An 18,001-nucleotide genomic window follows, 5' to 3' on the forward strand; every position below is an offset into this window, starting at 1 on the left:
AGGCCCGTATAAAAGCAATATGTTTAAAGACAAGTCAAGAGTAGCTGTTGGGAAATTGAAATATTACAAGAGTAGCATAATCATCAATAAAACTAAATTTTCCACATAATGATAAATCAAATATAAAGACCCTAAGAGGAACTTTGAAAAAGTAAAAAATTAAGGCAAAAGAGATGAAAGACAAACCATACTGACCTCTTGTGACCAGATTAATGATCTCATCATGGCTGGCCTCTAAAACATTTACCCCATTTATAGATACAACAATCTGACCTTCCTTCAACCCTGAACTCTCTGCAGCACTACCTGAAATATCAACAACAACAAAAAATAGAATACCATATATCCTCTAATAAATGCTATGGTTACATTTTCCAATAGTAGGTAGTTACTTACAGTACAAAAAAGTTAAAATATCAAAACAAAATGAATGTGTAACTACATGTACTTGTTAGGACTGGGCAACATGCATGTTACATACTAACATCACACTAAAGATATTTGCTCCTTTAGAAAATCTATAAAAAAGAATATATTTTCAGTTTAAGTGACTATTTACCTGCATCTATTCCAGATATAATGGCAGGTTTACTGTCTAATATATGTATTCCAAACTCCATACTTGAGTCACGCTCAATGGTAAATGATTTCAAATTATCTGAAATACAATATATAAATTACTATACCATACTGCCATTCTAACTGTAATGTTAAATCATGTTTTGTCTCTTTAATATTCACATCCTGAATAAAGCAAACGGTTAGTTAAAACATACATGTATTCATCTTAGCTCAAATTTTAATGAAAGCTGGCCTGCAGGTGCCAACAGATTCTAGGAATGTACCAAGTGCAGATGAAGATATAATGGGATGGCACATCTATGCAGTCTGATCATGGTCTGCACTGTTTGGTGTTGAGAAACTACTAATACCTGTACTTATTTTGGAAATTGCCTTAAAGCTGATAAATGTTCTCTTGATAGACAAGTCTATGTAAGATATTAAGAATTGTATGTGTCAATTGAACCACTGTCCAATTCTTCTTCTTGGACTAACAAGTAATGGTGTCATTTTATGAGGAAATATAACTGAGATCTGCTATGGTTTTACATGAACATTCAGGCAAACTTGGCTTTAAACAAACAAGTGACATTATGAGGCATGCAGTCTTTATTAGCTAAGGTTTATGAAATTTTGGTTTTGAAAAATATTTGATTTTTTTTTTTATTTTAACCTTTAATTTACTGAAATTTTTTAATGGATTAGCCCAGCTTCCATTATTGGAACAGTATTATCAATTTTGGGGAAATCAAGATAATAATTTTGAAGTTTCATCAGTCAATAGTATAGAGCCTAGGCAGTCTGAATGCAAGAGCAGGCTGGCCTGGCATTATACAGTAGTGCTGACAAAGGGTAATCACTTTTGGTTACAACATGTACAACAGGTTCACAGTTAAGAGATGCAGATACGTTACAATAAAATTAAATTCAATAAATAATCAAGGTAAAACTGATTATACTACCATTAACCAGACCTCAAATAACGTGTTGACAAGATACTAGCTTACGTATTTTTCAATGTCAACTGGCATATTATTACCATTCTTGAAAGACGGATCAAAGTTTAAGAAATATAGTATAGGTTTAATGTACACAATCATGTTATATTACACTATATCGAGATGGTGTGTTCAGTAAAGCTTTTATAACATTATTAACACTGTATGACTGAATGATTATTTACAAACAACTGACATGCATAACATGCCATATTATATAACAATGCACTCATAAATTAAAATAAATTAATATCTCTTACTTTATATGCATATATTGTGTATAAATGTACACTTCATTGTTTTAAAAAAAAACTGTTGCTGATTGTATAAGAGTGACATCCTATGCAATCTATTAACCTACAAAACAACTACCTTAAGCCTGGCCCCGTCACTGGCTACAAGATTGCTATGTATGTGCTCCAATTACAGATATACTCTGTTTGCCTATCAGACCTGTATTCATGTATTCATGTACCTGTCCAGGTAACAACATACTTGTTCTTGGGATTAGTTGATCAGAAATTCAGAATTACTGATTTTTTAGAGATTTTTTCTGATGTCGTAAAAGGTTTTTTCAATTTTTACCTCATACATTTTCATCTACAGAAAGTACATTGCCTCACACTTTTTCAATAGACTCGCATAAATCATAAGAATATTCCTAGAAAATTCACTGTATCACTCACTTTCTATGTATTAATATCATATGTTGTAAATGTTTACGGGTCGGAGGCCTAAAGACTTATCAATAAAATCTTGAAATCTACACAATAAAAATCAAGGCCGCTTAAGATGTTGAAAGGATAAAATGTGGAGATTCACAACATGAGCATTATTTGAAACCTACCATATCCCCTGGTTGTAAATCTCTTGTACTCTTGTTGACTGTCGGCTCTCTTCACAAATCTCCTAGCAACAGAGTTATACTGGTTCCGGAACTCTTGTTCAGACATTGTTGTACCGACCGAGTCATTTCGTATGTGACCAAAGTCTGGCAAAGGTGACATAGATGGAACATTGTCACCAAATATGCTATCTGAAATAATCAATAAAACAGGCCATTTTTTAATTATGTTAAATTTTGAGATTATAACCAAAACTTCAGAAATTGGGAAAGATTTGTTGAAAGTTGAGAAACAAATGAATATTAAACTCAATGTCAGAGACCAATTGTTAAGGAGAAAATTTGCCTAGTCTGAGGATCAAACCACCAACCTCTGGATTACAAATAAATTGCTATCCCTCATAATTGAGCTTATATAGTTGGCTGACCAGACAAGATCAAAATTCATCATTCAAAAATTTCTCAATTATTTATGCCCCGTCCTCTACATCGCTTAATACAGTATTTAAACTATACATTACTATGATTTTGAAACACATATACACATATATCAGATAAGATTGTGGACTTTTTCATCCTGGTCTGCATCATCTATTTAAGAAACACAATATTCCCATCCAAGCTACAGTTTATTTGGGTATATTTACCACCAAGATCTTCATCAAAGATAAGATTAAGTGTAAAAACTTATAATCTTAACATTAAGGAGGGAAATGTTACCTTCTATATCTGGACTACCTACCCCCTTTTTTAACTGCCAACCATGGACTTTTATTAATATTTTTTTCAGTCTTTTCTTTATACAATATATATAATTATTATGAAATAATAAAGTAGAGAAATACATGTATGATCAGTATGATGATGCTGGAACTAATTAATAATATTTTTAGAGTATGTGGCCGGTTCTGTCAAAAGTACCTTGAAAGACCTTTTATAATTAGCTAACCAAAATATGAAAGCGAAATTAGAGGTGTCGTACCTGTGTCACAAGTATCTACCCCAAGGTCAGACAATGATATAAAGTTAGAATGGTTCGTTCTTTCTTTAATCTCTTCATTGTCTCCAATATATAGCCAGGTAGACTTGCGGAAACTCTCCCTGTAAACACCTGAAAAATATAATCATACTTTTACAATGGTCTAATAAATCTTAACCTTCTTGTCTGAAGCATTTTTTAATTTGGCCATGTTGTATGACCTTCACTGTCAGCTTAAAGGTTTCTATTAAAGGTAAGTTTGATATGGAAAATAAGGGCTTTCACTGCTAAATTGTTTTTTTATTATAAGTTAAAACAATTAACATACATTCTGCTAGAATAAAACATTGTAAATGTGCAGTGTTGAACAAGGTTGTTTTTTTTTTCTGTTTATTTTAATTACCTAGATAGAATTTGAAAGAAAACTTTAACATTGACTACAGAACAAAGCCTGTCAAGAGGTAGAAGTTTAAGACTAGGTTTTTAGAGCCACCAATATAATATACCCAGGTGTGCTAGTCTGCCCAGGCTCTGAACAGTGTTGGCTGAAAATTTTCCTCTTCATACAAATGACTATCCCTAAAACTGATAATGGACAGTTCCAAAAATGAAACCTGGACAAGTCCATTTAAAATATTCATCATGTTTAGTTTACAAATACAGAATTTGTTTTAGTTTGATTGTGTAGGAAGCTGTAAGCATACAGATGGAAACTCTTTGAACCTACGCAGCTAGAAATCTTTTAACCTTTAATAGAAATGTGTTTGTGTATTTCCTTAAAGTAGGAGTGAATTGCCAAAAATAATTGCTAATGTTATTTAAATCTCTCTGTAAATTAAACAGCAGAATAATACTTTGTTCCTGAACATTTCATTCTGTTTATACAATATTCATGTGTGACATATTCTGTTACAACTCTTTTGAAAATGAACAATACTAGTAACATTATATTTATATATGAAAACAACATAATTTTACTGTTTAATAATAATTTTTAAAACAAATGTTTCATTAGATATTATGACTGTACAGATTTATTAAATTAACTGGAAGTTTATTTTTAGGGTGCAACCAGGAAGTATGTGTAACATACCCACAAAAAATAAAGGACACCCTTTTAAATAATTCAAAGGCAATTAGTTACACTGACTGAACTTAAGGCTGACAATAAACTTATACCCAAGATAACCTATCCTTATGAAGATATAGAAAAGTAAATTCAAATTTCCTTTTCAGAAAAAAGGGCATATGCAAAATTAAATCACGAAAATTGACATTCCATTTTACAAATTGTCATTCATTTTTTGTAGGGCAGAAAACTTTAAATCTACTACAAAATAGATATTGTCCTTATCAACTTATATTACAGTTTTTATTTTTAAAGAAAACTGAACACTCTTTACATGTAGTACTTCACATGTTCTGAAATAGATTTACATTTAAGATAATTAGATATAAAATCATCAAAATCAATTAAACCTGAGCCGGCTAGCAGCAACAGAATTTCTACCCATGTGACCAGTGCAGACCAAAATCAGCCGGCATATATGGTCTGCACTGTTTGCTATTCTGAATCATTAGGCCATCCTTAAAAACATGTTCGTTTGCAGTAACGCGACAGACTCACAAAATTTGCCCCTACTCAAATTTTTTTTTCATGGTCAGGATCAAAAAAATTATTTTTTTGAATCAGAAAAAAATTATGCCTTGTGCTTTGTTTTCGTTCTTTTAAAGGTTAATAGAAGAAATAAAATGTAGGTCTTATTAAATTAGAATTCAGTTATCAATTTATTAATTGTTACCAGATAAACAAAGCATATATTGTCCAGCATTTTGAAATTCCATGTTTATTTGGAAGTACAGTTCAAAAAAAAAAAAAAAGAAAAAAAAAAAAAAAAATCGACCTACCTACCCACCTTGAAAATTCTGGGTCGGGTTACTCCAAACAAACATTTTTTTAAGGATGGCCTTACACATACATATTTTGAAATTTTCTCCAAAAACGATGAATCAGAATGGTTATAATATTGTAGATTGACAGATGAACAAGTCTATTTTTAGATATTCCGCATAGTGAGGGTAATAATTTGCACAATATAAATATACATGATTGTTATTTAACAATTTTTACTTTATAAAGTAATAAAAGTGTTCTCATGCAATTTTAAATCAGACAAAGGGTAGATTTATGTCACATGTTATAATTTTACCTTCAGGGTAACATTGTAAATTTGTAAAGAATGCATTATTTTGAAATTGGATCCTTTAGAAAACTACATTGGCTATAATGTTATCTTTAACTGTGTAAATATAGAAACTATTTTGATTCACTTGTAAACTTAAAATTTGTTTTGGTTAATTTTTAAAGAAACAATTTTTTTTTTCAAAGTAAAACTTTAGGGTGTAATTTTACTTAAATTCTGATATCTAAATTTAATAAAAAACAATCTTATTCTATCAAGTTAATACAAAAAAAAGTTTTAATAATTCTTCCAAATAATATAAACTAAAAAAAAAAGAAGTTTTTTTTTCAAATAATATAGACTGAACATAACTGATCATAAATATAATGCTTGAAAGCCTTGGAATCTTGGAATATAGGTACATCTTCAGTTACATTTATTTTTTAATTACTTTTTTCACGTCGATAATAAAAAAAATACTTTATGTATTTTGAAAATTTTAACAAGGTTTTAAAATTTATTGGCTATCGACATGTAAACATTACTTTATAAAACAGTTCAAACTGTTATATTATTGTTTTCATCTATTCTTCAATAACATCATTGGCTTAGAGTTAGTAGAGTAAAATAAAATAAACAGAACCCTCATGGCCTTTCTCCCTCAAATCAGAAAAATTGTTATAGCTTGCGTGACTTTGCCTGTTAAAACTGCCCTAATTCATTTCTCACCAGTCTGTAATATCACCCTTTGTCATATAATTGTTACCTCAGGTGGACATTGAAAAGACTGCCATTATGATAACAAAATTAGGGTAGTGTGATTTTATCATTTATAAAAGAAATCATAGACCTGTGTCGAATAGATAGTATGAAAATTCATTGAAAACTAGCTCGATCACTCCAGGCACTTTGAAAATTACTTTTTTTGTTATCACAAATGGCTAACACCTTGGCGTACATTAACCCATCTCATGTTGACTGTATGATCTGTTGACCATGCAGAGTGGCATCTGATACATAAAGTATTTATACAATATCATCTTTACCGAAATAAGTGGGAAAATAATCGTACAATCTAGTGCTATAAAAACTTCAGTACAAAAATTGTTTATAATGTATGATCATTGTATAAATAATAAGGGCTGTCATTAAATGTCCGTTGTCGCAATTACACATATGATCAACATTCCACATTTTACATTTTCCCCCATCTTGTGCAAATATTCTTTCAATTATGTCTTAAGAGTGGTCACTTCCCTCCTTTTCTCTTGGCAGGCATGAACTTTTCAGTGCTCAACAAGAAAAGTATGTTGCACATGTAGAACGCCATGATGATAATTTATAACATGTATTCAAAAGGTTTCCACTGAATGATGTATCCAGACAAAATTGTTCATCAATGACAGCTCAATGGGAAAATGCAAAATAATTTCTGAATATTTTTTTGCAAAAAGAAATCATGGAAAGATAACTACGATAGACAACAGTAGCATTTCTTACCTTTGTCTTCATCTGATGAATTCCCGTCATCATTATCAGTATTATTCTGTGGAACTAATCTCCTCTTTCTAGTAATTCCTGGTTTAGAATCAGGCAATTCACCAACATCATCAGTTTCTCCATTAACCCCATTAACCTCCCCTGCTTCAGAATCTAGTCCATTAACTTTCCCTGATTCTGCTTTGATTTTAGTTACCTCCCCTTTCTCAGTATGTTTAGACTCACAATGTTTGCAGAGTAATTGCCCTTGATCCTCTACAGAAATTTTATCATCATGTGTTAAATTCTGACCACATTCACTACAAGTTTTGACACTGAAACCATTGATTAATACACTGTCTGTCACTGTATCCAAATCTTGAGTGTCAATGTCTGTAAGAAAGTTGAACGCTTCACTAACAACATGTTGGTTTTTTCTCCAGGTTGGTTGCCGGGACTGACGAGACCTGACTACATCAGGTGACTTCCTCAGTTCTACAACTTCATCATCAATAACAACAGACAGCCTTTCAGTGTTAATACCTTCTTTTGTAATACTTGTACCATTTTCACCTGTACTTACATCATCATTAGAATTACCCGCATCTTTGTCAAGTTTTGATGTCTGGTTTTCACTAGAGGTTTCTTCAGTGTTACCCTGACTACCGTCATTAACTCCTACTACCTCATTATCTGCTATTAAATCATCATTTACTTCATACACAGGATTAATCTCAATCAGACCTCTCTTTATTTTACCAAAGTTTTCTCCCTTTACACCCCTTTTCTCACCATGATCATTCTCTACAAAAGTTACAATTGAAAATTCACCTCCATCACCGTTTACTTTATCATGATTATATATTTGACCATTTACACCTACGGTTTCCCCATTCACAGTTGTCTCCTCATCCACAACAGTAGTTTCTATTCTAAACTCTTCTGGATCTCCATTCCTGTGATGATCAATTTCATGTATGTTTCCATTTACAGTTTCTGACACTTTACCTTCAACAACTGTTTGCAATTCTTTTGAGATATACACAGGTGTGTCTTTATCATTTGGTTCGTCTACATCTTCAACGTTCAGGAAGCTGAATGCTTCATTTACATATTTAGATAATGATCTTGAAGGCTTGTGCGTAAGAACTTCTTCATTCATTTTTAATATTGCCTGTCATTGGAATGTTACCTGAAAATAAGAAAACCTATGAGGAGTTAATTTTATATAGTAACCAAACAATTATTTCTTGTGCTCATGCAAGAGTGTGTATAGTAAGTAGTGGATGTAACAGAGAAACATGGCATCCATCTTATTCCTATACAAATAAACTCTGGTAAAGTTAGTTCTCACAGGTTTCCAAAACTTTTTAAACATTTCTCTTTCTTCTGCTGCGGTGTTCAGGTCATATATATTATATGATATATATATCATATTCAGGTATATAAACAGGTGCGCTGAAGAGCTTAAACTGTGATAAAGTGAGCCATTCCAAATGTTACACACTAATTGTGAAGTGACCATTTCCATATAAGTATATAATTATCATGTATCAATTTTATAAAATTTTATGACATTTCCCACTAAAACTTATCATATTTCTTACATATTATGTATATATGTCATAGGGTATTAGATTCTTACCGTAAAACAAAACTTAAATTCCTTATAATACTTCCAAACTTTAGACAAAGAAAACATTCCTTAAATAAAATATTTGGTCACATGAAAATAAATCCATGCATGTACATTCTTTATTTTTACATTTCTTCATGATTTTATCAATAAACTAGATGACAGTTGAAACAATTTTATCAAATCTTTCAAGAGGTAAAAAAACAGCTTAACTGACATCAGACTTTAAACTTTGATCATTACAGATTTATACACAAATGGTGTCATCTCAGTATGTATATTAATATTAAGATAATACTGTAGAATGTACATCCATGACATTACGTTTTTCTACTCCAATGAAAGCACAAAGAACGTCATACGTAACGTTATGCATGACTTAACTGACAATAAACAGTAACAATTATGTGCTTAAAATAGCTAAAATCTTCCCCGTGATAAAAATCTCATTTCGTTTTACATAAGTCATACTATATATGTATATCCTATTTTATAACATTTTTTGAAATTTTCTTTTAACAATTAGCAGATGAATCACTTAGAGAATGAAAACAAAATAAACAGACAATTGCCTGCTACAATGATTTTGTGCATGCACCATCAGCTTTTAATCAGAATTCTACAAACAAATCATATTTCCAATTTATGAATTTTTGTTGAAATAACTTTAAACAATGATGATTCAAAATGATATTCTACCAATGGCAAGACAGGTCTATATAATTTTATAAATATTCAGTATAATTATTCAACCAGATCAAAAAAATGCCTACACACACATTCATAATCTCAAGATAAAAACAAAAAATGTTAATTTAAATACAATTATGACAGTAAACCATTTGCTGTGTATATTTTTGTCAATTGTAAATCAGAAGTTACTTTCAATGTCAACATACATATGTACCTACTATAAATCTCATTATCTGAGAAGAAATAACAGTATAATCTTTGTAATATATATAATTTCTCATTGAGACAATAAATTCACGCATCTGCTACAAAAGTGTTAACTTCTTATACTTAAAATGTAGAAACTAAGTTGAACCCTTAATGAAACATTAAAACATGACTTGATAGCTTAATGTATTATCAGGGACATTTATATAGTAGTAACATATAAGCAATATCAAACATTCCTTTTTTTAATTTTCCAATAGAAGTGATTATGTATTTTAACTTAGTATATTATTATGGGTATGTATTGTACAGAAATTAAATACTTTGTTTCTGGCACAAAGTTATTTAAAAGAATAAAACAAAGCAAACGATCATGTGCAATGATACAGGATTTGTGGTGGTAAAATATTGCTGATTATTCCCCTTACTTAACTGTAGCCAGCAGACTGCTTTGATTCCATTGATTTATTTTTATAAAAACAAAGCAAGAAATTTTGAAAGAAAACTCTACAGATGTACTCATAATTATGATTGGGAAAAAACAAAACAATAATCACTGATATAAAAGAAACATACATAATTTTACATTATTACTCCAATTAATGTATTGCAGTCGCAAATGTATAACTGATAGTGATATTTTAACATAATAAATACTGGAAATACACACAAAATAAGACAACAAGGAACATCGCAATGCGATGCAACCAGGTTTTCAGCAAAATATTTCACAGAAGCTTTGTCATGAAGGGGCATTTGTTTTTAATTGAACTTTTAGGAGGAATTATGGCTTTTTTAATATTCCTCAAACAAAAATGATTGAGAAATTTTATGTTGTCTATTTGCCTTTTTTTCCCAAATGTTTTAGAAAGGTAAACAGTACTTTATTTTTGCTTAATTTTTGCATTTTTGCGTCTCTTGTCATTTTCTTTTGTCAACAATATTGGCGTGTGGTGTTTTGTGCGATATCAAGAAAAGTATGTTCACAATTTTAAAAAAATACTTGAATGATGTCTTGGAAGAAACATGGGAATTTAGTGAGCGCCAGGGCACTTGATGACAAAGCTTCTGTGAAAGTTTGGTCAAAATCCATTGAGAAATGTAGGAGAAGTTGCGCACTGTAGAAATTGTTCACAATATATTCTGTATAAGGAAAAAAATATACAAAGGGCCATAATTCGGTCAAATATTATCCAATCACAAAACCCCGACAATATGTGCCAGGCACTTGAAAACAAAGCTTCTAAGAAAGTTTGGTCAAAATCCGTTGAGAAATGTAGGAGGAGTTGAGCACAGAAGAAATTGTTCTCTATATATTCTGTATAAGGAAAAAATATACAAAGGGCCATAATTCGGTCAAATATTATCCAATCACAAAACCCCGACAATATGTGCCAGGCACTTGATAACAAAGCTTCTAAGAAAGTTTGGTCAAAATCCGTTGAGAAATGTAGGAGGAGTTGCGCACAGAAGAAATTGTTCACTGTATATTCTATATAAGGAAAAAAAACAAAGGGCCATAATTAGGTCAAAATATATACCAATTGCAAAACCCTGGCAATATGTGTCAGGGCACTTGATGACAAAGCTTCTGAGAAAGTTTGGTCAAAATCCGTTGAGAAATGTAGGAGGAGTTGCGCACAGAAGAAATTGTTCACTATATATTTTATATAAGGAAAAAAAACAAAGGGCCATAATTAGGTCAAATATTATCTAATCGCAAAACCCCGACAATATGCGCCAGGGCACTTGATGACAAAGCTTCTGTGAAAGTTTGGTCAAAATCCGTTGAGAAATGTAGGAGGAGTTGCGCACAGAAGAAATTGTTTACGCCCGCCCGCCCGCCGTCCGCCCGCCCGCCCGACCGGCCGCCCGCCGACATACCTCAATCTAATAACCAGTTTTTTCCTTCGGAAAACCTGGTTAACAAAGCATGGAAATCATGCTTATCAACTTCATGTATTTCATTTTTCCCCCTCGAAAAGCAAGTTACATGTATTTCAAGTTATTTATCAGACAAGATATTTACTGTCACTGTAACCTTGACCTGATGACCTCATTTTTTCCCCAAAAAGGATCATATACTGGCTGCAGGCAATGTCCAAACTAAGATTAAAATTTTTATACCTTTTTCCTCAATTAAAGATTGATTAAACAAGGATTTTACATGAAAATGGCACTGTGACCTTGACCTAATTACCTCATAATAGAAAGGGGTCATGTCTTGCCATTGTCACAATCCCTAACAGTACCATGTTTCCAAAATTTTGGGTCTTGGGAATATCTGAGTCAGTAGGTAAAGTAGGAATAACAAAATATTTCAATCACAAAATAAAAATTTTTGGAATAAACAAAATCAAAAATTGGATATATCTGAGTTATAAAATCAGATAAATGAATATTGACTGACATATTTCTTGATCTATTTTGTTTACATTTTACTGGCATGAATAAAGGACATCTTTACTGATAAAGCACACTTGTAGCAAAAAGTAAAATATTCTTATCAGGATTATCTACTTTAACAATGACAGCTAGACTTACTGTGACACATAGCATTTTTTCCCTGTCAGAAGTTTTTATTATGTGACTTTCCATTCTAGAAAGGAATTCTTGTCTTTTTTTAAACATGGAACAAAACATTTTTTTTTTTGTAAATATTTGTCATAGAGAATAGATTTGAGTACGACATGCATTATAAGTATCAAAGAGCTTGTTAACTAAATAATAGAATAACTTCAATAAGAGGTAAAATTCATGAAAGTCTGTGGATTATTTCATGTATGAATACTATCCAGCTAGCTTACAGAATGGTGTTGGTTCAACTCAAGAGCTCGTTCCTGCCTTGAATAATGTACAGAAGGGCACCTGAGGTATTATTCCCTCAGTCATTATTTATATTGGTGCACCCCCCCCCCCCCCCCCCCATATAAAAACACACAAAAACAACAACAACAAAAGAGAAAGTTGATTAAGGATTAAACAGTACAGTATAAACACTGAGCGATGTCAAACCACAACTATCATACTATAAACTAATCACCATACATGTACATAATACAGACAGGAAGACACGGAAGTTTGAGCAAAGGTAAATCAGTAGATAAAACAAATTGAACTCCGACGGGTACTTAAAAATTGTAGTATACAACTAAGAAGCTTTATCTCAAATTACACAGGTTGCTTTCAATGGGATATCTCTTAAGAATACAAAACACAAAATGAAAGCTTGTAACAGACTCATCAAGCCCAGTATTTCTATGTGTGTCAATTGTTAGCTTCTTTAGAATTTTAATGAAAAAGTAGTAAGTTGAATAGCCTAGTCAGAGGAGTAGTATTTTCTTTGAATAAAAAAAATCACGTAATTTATCATTATTAGTATTATCAACATATCTTAATACAAAATTGATTGAAAACAATCACAATAACAAAATGTACTTAAAGACGTTACATTAAATAAATTTCATAAAAAAGAAATAGCTACATTTCGTTAATTGAATGTGTTTCATATCGACTTCCGTTCTTATTTTGGTGTCCAGACAAACAAAATGAGTTTTATAAGCCTACAATTTTGCAACCTCATTGTAGCGAAATTGGGAGTACAATTTCTTTTTGCATGAGAAACTCCGCCTTTGGGTGGCAAAATTCCTTACATCAATAGAAAATCAACAAACATTTTAAAGTAGCAGTCCAAATTTAATGGTATATTTCAGCATTATATTACGGAAGTTTTCATACAAATTCGATATCTTTTATGAGATGATTACGTTTTTATTAACAACAGGGCGAATGCACAGTGAAACTAAAACAGTAAAAGTTTGTTTGCACCAGAATATCTCATGTTTGCTGTGATCCACATGGTAACAATTGATTTAATTACCACTGTGAAGTAGCACATACACCAGCTAATTATACCAGTCTTGCATGTTAAAATTCGTATACTAACTTTAGAGTTACCGTGGGGTTTTCCTTTTAAAATCATAACTTATGAACAATTTTTAATGACATTTACAACAATACTGTTAAAAATGTTAACGAAACTATAGAATGCTTGGGTTTTAAGCCGACGGAAAAAATATGTTTACATATTTTATTTCATGCAGCTTTAACATTACTAAGAGGGCCAACATAAATTCCCCTTTAACCTTAATCAATAACCTTTTGATATGTTTACATATAGACAAGATTTCATAAGGTCATTCCTATTTAAGGCCCATTAATTTAAATCACAGCAATTTTTTAAATTTTTATGCATACATGATTGTGAACTTTTTTCGATGATCAAGTGGGAGATTTTTCTTCAAAAAGAGGGAGAATTTAGAATTTGCAATAAATCAAGAAGCAAGTTCTGACATCAAAAATAGGGAGATTTCTTTAATTTGTAAAAATACCCCTCATCTTAAGAAAAATCTTTAAAAATATGGCTGCAGAAAGTGGGAGTCTCCCGCTAAAAGTGGGAGAGTTCACATGTATGTTTATGTATGAAAAACTTTTTTCATTTTTGGTCATAGTTTCTATTAAGTTACTTTGTGACCTGAATATGCCTGAATCATCATTTGCTTCTTGGCAATTTAAGTGCAGCTAGCTGCTAGAGTAATTTAGTATTTTGTATGGAAGTCAAAATTAAACTTTGTTTACATATTGCTACATTTAGATACATTTAATTGACAAATTATTTCACATTCACTGATTCTGCAGTGCTAATTTCTTCAGGTAATTATCATTAATCATGCTCCAAATCAATTATTTTATATTATAAAACATATCATTTATGTTTACCTTTTCTAAAGAAAGAAAAAATAAAAGTTTCAACTTAGATGCTTTATTTGCTTTCAAGTTTCATCAAAATCTGCGAAGTAATTAAAAAGAAAATTTTAGCAATTTTCATAAAGGATCACCAGTCCTATTGCTCATACTTGTAGAGTTTTATCAAAATCTACCAAGAAACTAAGAAGATGTTTAAAAGTTTATCTGCTGGACATTTTGTTCAGCAGAAATTGAATCGTTTGAGCAATTTTTGTACAGGACCATCTAAGGGTCATTTCTGAACAGTTTCATCACTTTTGGTCAAAAGGTTTAGGAGACGTTATGTTGACAGACAACAGCAACTGACTCAGACACTGGAAACAGGGTGACACACAAAAACTGACCTGTTAACATGCATGAAACTTTTTCAAAACAAGAGGGCCATGATGGCCCTGAGGTCGCTCACCTGTATATAGGCCCCTGGAGCGGGGCCACTTTAAACCCAAGGCTTTTATTTGAACAAACTTGGAAGACACCCATTAGAAGATGTTTCATGATGTTAAGTTTTTACTACACACATATAATGAAAAACAATGACCTTCCCACCCACCACCCCCTGGCAGGGCCAATTTTAATCCAAAAGCTTTTATTTGAACAAACTTGGTAGACACCCATAAGATGTTTCATGCTGAACATCTAAGCTCTAGCTCGTTGTGTTTTTTAAAAGAACATTTTTTTAAGTTTTTACTATACACATATAGTTAAATACAATGACACCCCTGGGGCGGGACCAATTTTGACCCCAGGGCTTTTATTTGAACAATCTTGGTAGACACCCATTAGAACATGTTTCATGCTTAATATCTTAGCTCTAGCTCTTTGGGTTCTTTAAAAGAAGATTTTTTTAAGTTTTTACTATATGCATATAGGGAAAATCAATGACCCCCTGGGGCGGGGCCAATTTTGACCCCAGGGCTTTTATTTGAACAAACTTGGTCGACATCCATTAGAACATGTTTCATGCCAAATATCTAAGCTCTAGCTTTTTGGGTTTTTTAGAAGAAGATTTTTTAAGTTTTTACTATATGCATATAGGGAAAATCAATGACCCCCTGGGGCGGGCCAATTTTGACCCCAGGGCTTTTATTTGAACAATCTTGGTAGACACTTATTAGAAGATGTTTCATGCCAAATATCGTAGCTCTTGCTCTTTGGGTTCTTTAAAAGAAGATTTTCTTTAAAAGAAGATTTTTTTAAGTTTTTACTATATGCATATAGGGAAAATCAATGACCCCCCCGGGGCGGGGCCAATTTTGACCCCAGGGCTTTTATTAGAACAATCTTGGTAGACATTTATTAGAAGATGTTTCATGCCAAATATCTTAGCTCTTGCTCTTTGGGTTCTTTAAAAGAAGATTTTTTTAAGTTTTTACTATATGCACATAGGGAAAATCAATGACCCCCTGGGGCGGGGCCAATTTTGACACCAGGCCTTTTATTTGAACAATTTTGGTAGACACTCATTAGAAGATGTTTCATGCTTAATATCTTAGCTCTAGTTCTTTGGGTTCTTTAAAAGAAGATTTTTTTAAGTTTTTACTATATGCATATAGGGAAAATCAATGACCCCCTGGGGCGGGGCCAATTTTGACCCCAGGGCTTTTTTTTTAAAAAAACTTGGTAGACATCGATTAGAAGATGTTTCATGCTAAATATCTTAGCTCTAGCTTTTTGGGTTCTTTAAAAGAAAATTTTTTAAGTTTTTACTATATGCATATAGAGAAAATCAATGACCCCCAGGGGCGGGGCCAATTTTGACCCCAGGGATTTTATTTGAACAAACTTGGTAGACATCCATTAGAACATGTTTCATGCTTAATATCTAAGCTCTAGCTCTTTGGGTTTTTTAGAAGAAGATTTTTTTAGTTTTTACTATATGCATATAGGGAAAATCAATGACCCCTTGGGGCGGGGCCAATTTTGACCCCAGGACTTTTATTTGAACAATCTTGGTAGACACTTATTAGAAGATGTTTCATGCTTAATATCTTAGCTCTAGCTCTTTGGGTTCTTTAAAAGAAATTTTTTTTAAGTTTTTACTATATGCATATAGGGAAAATCAATGACCCCCTGGGGCGGGGCCAATTTTGACCCCAGGGATTTTATTTGAACAATCTTGGTAGACACTCACTAGAAGATGTTTCATGCCAAATATATAAGCTCTAGCTCTTTTGGTTTTCTAGAAGAAGATGTTTAAAGTTTTTTTCTTTTGGTTGCCATGGCAACCAGAGTTCTGCATGCAATCGAATTCTTTGAACAACTTTGTTAAGGCTTATCACACAAGGAACATCCCTGTGAAGTTTCATTATGATCTGCCTTATGGTTTCAGAGGAGATGTCGTTTGAAAAGTGTGAACGGACAACGTACGACGGACGACGGACAAAGAGTGATCCTAATAGCTCACCCTGAGCATATGCTCAGGTGAGCTAAAAAAAAATTGAATTAATTTAAAATCAAAAGTTACTATTAGCAAATCATGAATTTTGATGGTGGAGGCAATTTAAAACCAATTAAATGTCTACAAAAAGAGGCAATGGTAGTACTGCAAACCTGGGAAGCTAAACTTACACAAAATTCACTGACAGAAAAGACAATTTGTTTAAAAATTAGAAACATTCACAAAAACAGACAACTGTGACTAACATGGTAACCAGACAATTCACTCAGTGCAACTGTAAGAACACATTTACATGTACATGTAGATTATAAAACTACTACCGATAAAGCAGACCATAAAATGATACAAATTATCATAGACTATTAAAAATTATAATGATATATTAAAATAAAATGTAGCTTAAACATGATTAATTTATGTATAGTTACATTTACAACATCAATGCATAGTCTGAATATTCTAATTTTCCCAATGGAGAAAATTAACATTTTTGATGCTTCTTATCCTAATCATGTTGATCATATTTGACATGTTAAAAAGTACTATCTATACAAATAATAGTATCTTTACAAATATTATATGCATTTATGTTTTTAAAGTTTTTAAATAAAAGAGAGAAAAAAGTTATCGTAAAAAATATTTTACTGCACAAAAACTTTAATTTGAAATCTGGATGCAGATTTTCCTTTCGAGTAGGACAGCTTTATATATATTTTGTATAATCGAGCTTAAATCAATATGTCACACTCTGCCAATGGTTAATCACATGCAGTCAATGACAACTTAATATTGATACCTTGAGCAAAAAAAACATATGTTGAGTCTTGAAGACAAAATCAGTATGTCTATTGGGTGTTTCTTTAAAAATTACAGAGTCAAACAATTGACTCAATTATAAATCAATGCCTCAAGGCATGTAACATGCGACATTCTATAACACACTGGTTTGAATCCTGGATTACTGGTCATTTCCATTGCATTTCAGAACGGTATAGATGGATACCGAAAATAAGCTATTTTCGCGAAAATAAGATCGCGGCTACGAAAATAAGATTTATTTTTTAAATAGTGCATTTATCTGTTGAAATAATTATTTAAAATATATTTATATGCATTCATTGAATGATTTTACAGCAAATTAAAATTTCAGAACCAAAATAATATTTTAAAAAGTGAAGTTTGAGCCGAAAATACTATCGTACGAAAATAGCTTGAAT

At 31.7% G+C, this 18,001-nt stretch overlaps 1 protein-coding gene across 4 annotated transcripts in view; it reads right to left on the bottom strand.

Annotated features, from left to right (window-relative positions):
- The window catches only part of LOC132753923 (uncharacterized), a 41,066-nt gene that overhangs the window by 14,007 nt on the left and 9,058 nt on the right, over positions 1–18,001 (bottom strand). Inside the window, exons 1-6 of one of the 4 annotated variants that reach the window (XM_060744478.1) lie at positions 10,157–10,176; positions 7,066–8,236; positions 3,386–3,514; positions 2,407–2,595; positions 560–658; positions 196–306 (exon numbers count right to left, since the gene is read on the bottom strand). In XM_060744478.1, the coding sequence (XP_060600461.1) occupies positions 196–306; positions 560–658; positions 2,407–2,595; positions 3,386–3,514; positions 7,066–8,206 (1,669 nt within the window). In that variant the 5' untranslated portion in view covers positions 8,207–8,236; positions 10,157–10,176. Of the gene's footprint in view, positions 1–195; positions 307–559; positions 659–2,406; positions 2,596–3,385; positions 3,515–7,065; positions 8,253–8,689; positions 9,011–10,156; positions 10,177–18,001 lie in introns of those variants that run through there. The other 3 variants (XM_060744476.1, XM_060744479.1, XM_060744477.1) reach the window with 3 other exon arrangements.

Source organism: Ruditapes philippinarum, unplaced genomic scaffold, assembly GCF_026571515.1.
Source record: "Ruditapes philippinarum isolate M1 unplaced genomic scaffold, ASM2657151v2 ctg2365_1_1_1_1, whole genome shotgun sequence".
In the NCBI taxonomy this organism is placed as follows: Eukaryota; Metazoa; Mollusca; class Bivalvia; order Venerida; family Veneridae; genus Ruditapes; species Ruditapes philippinarum.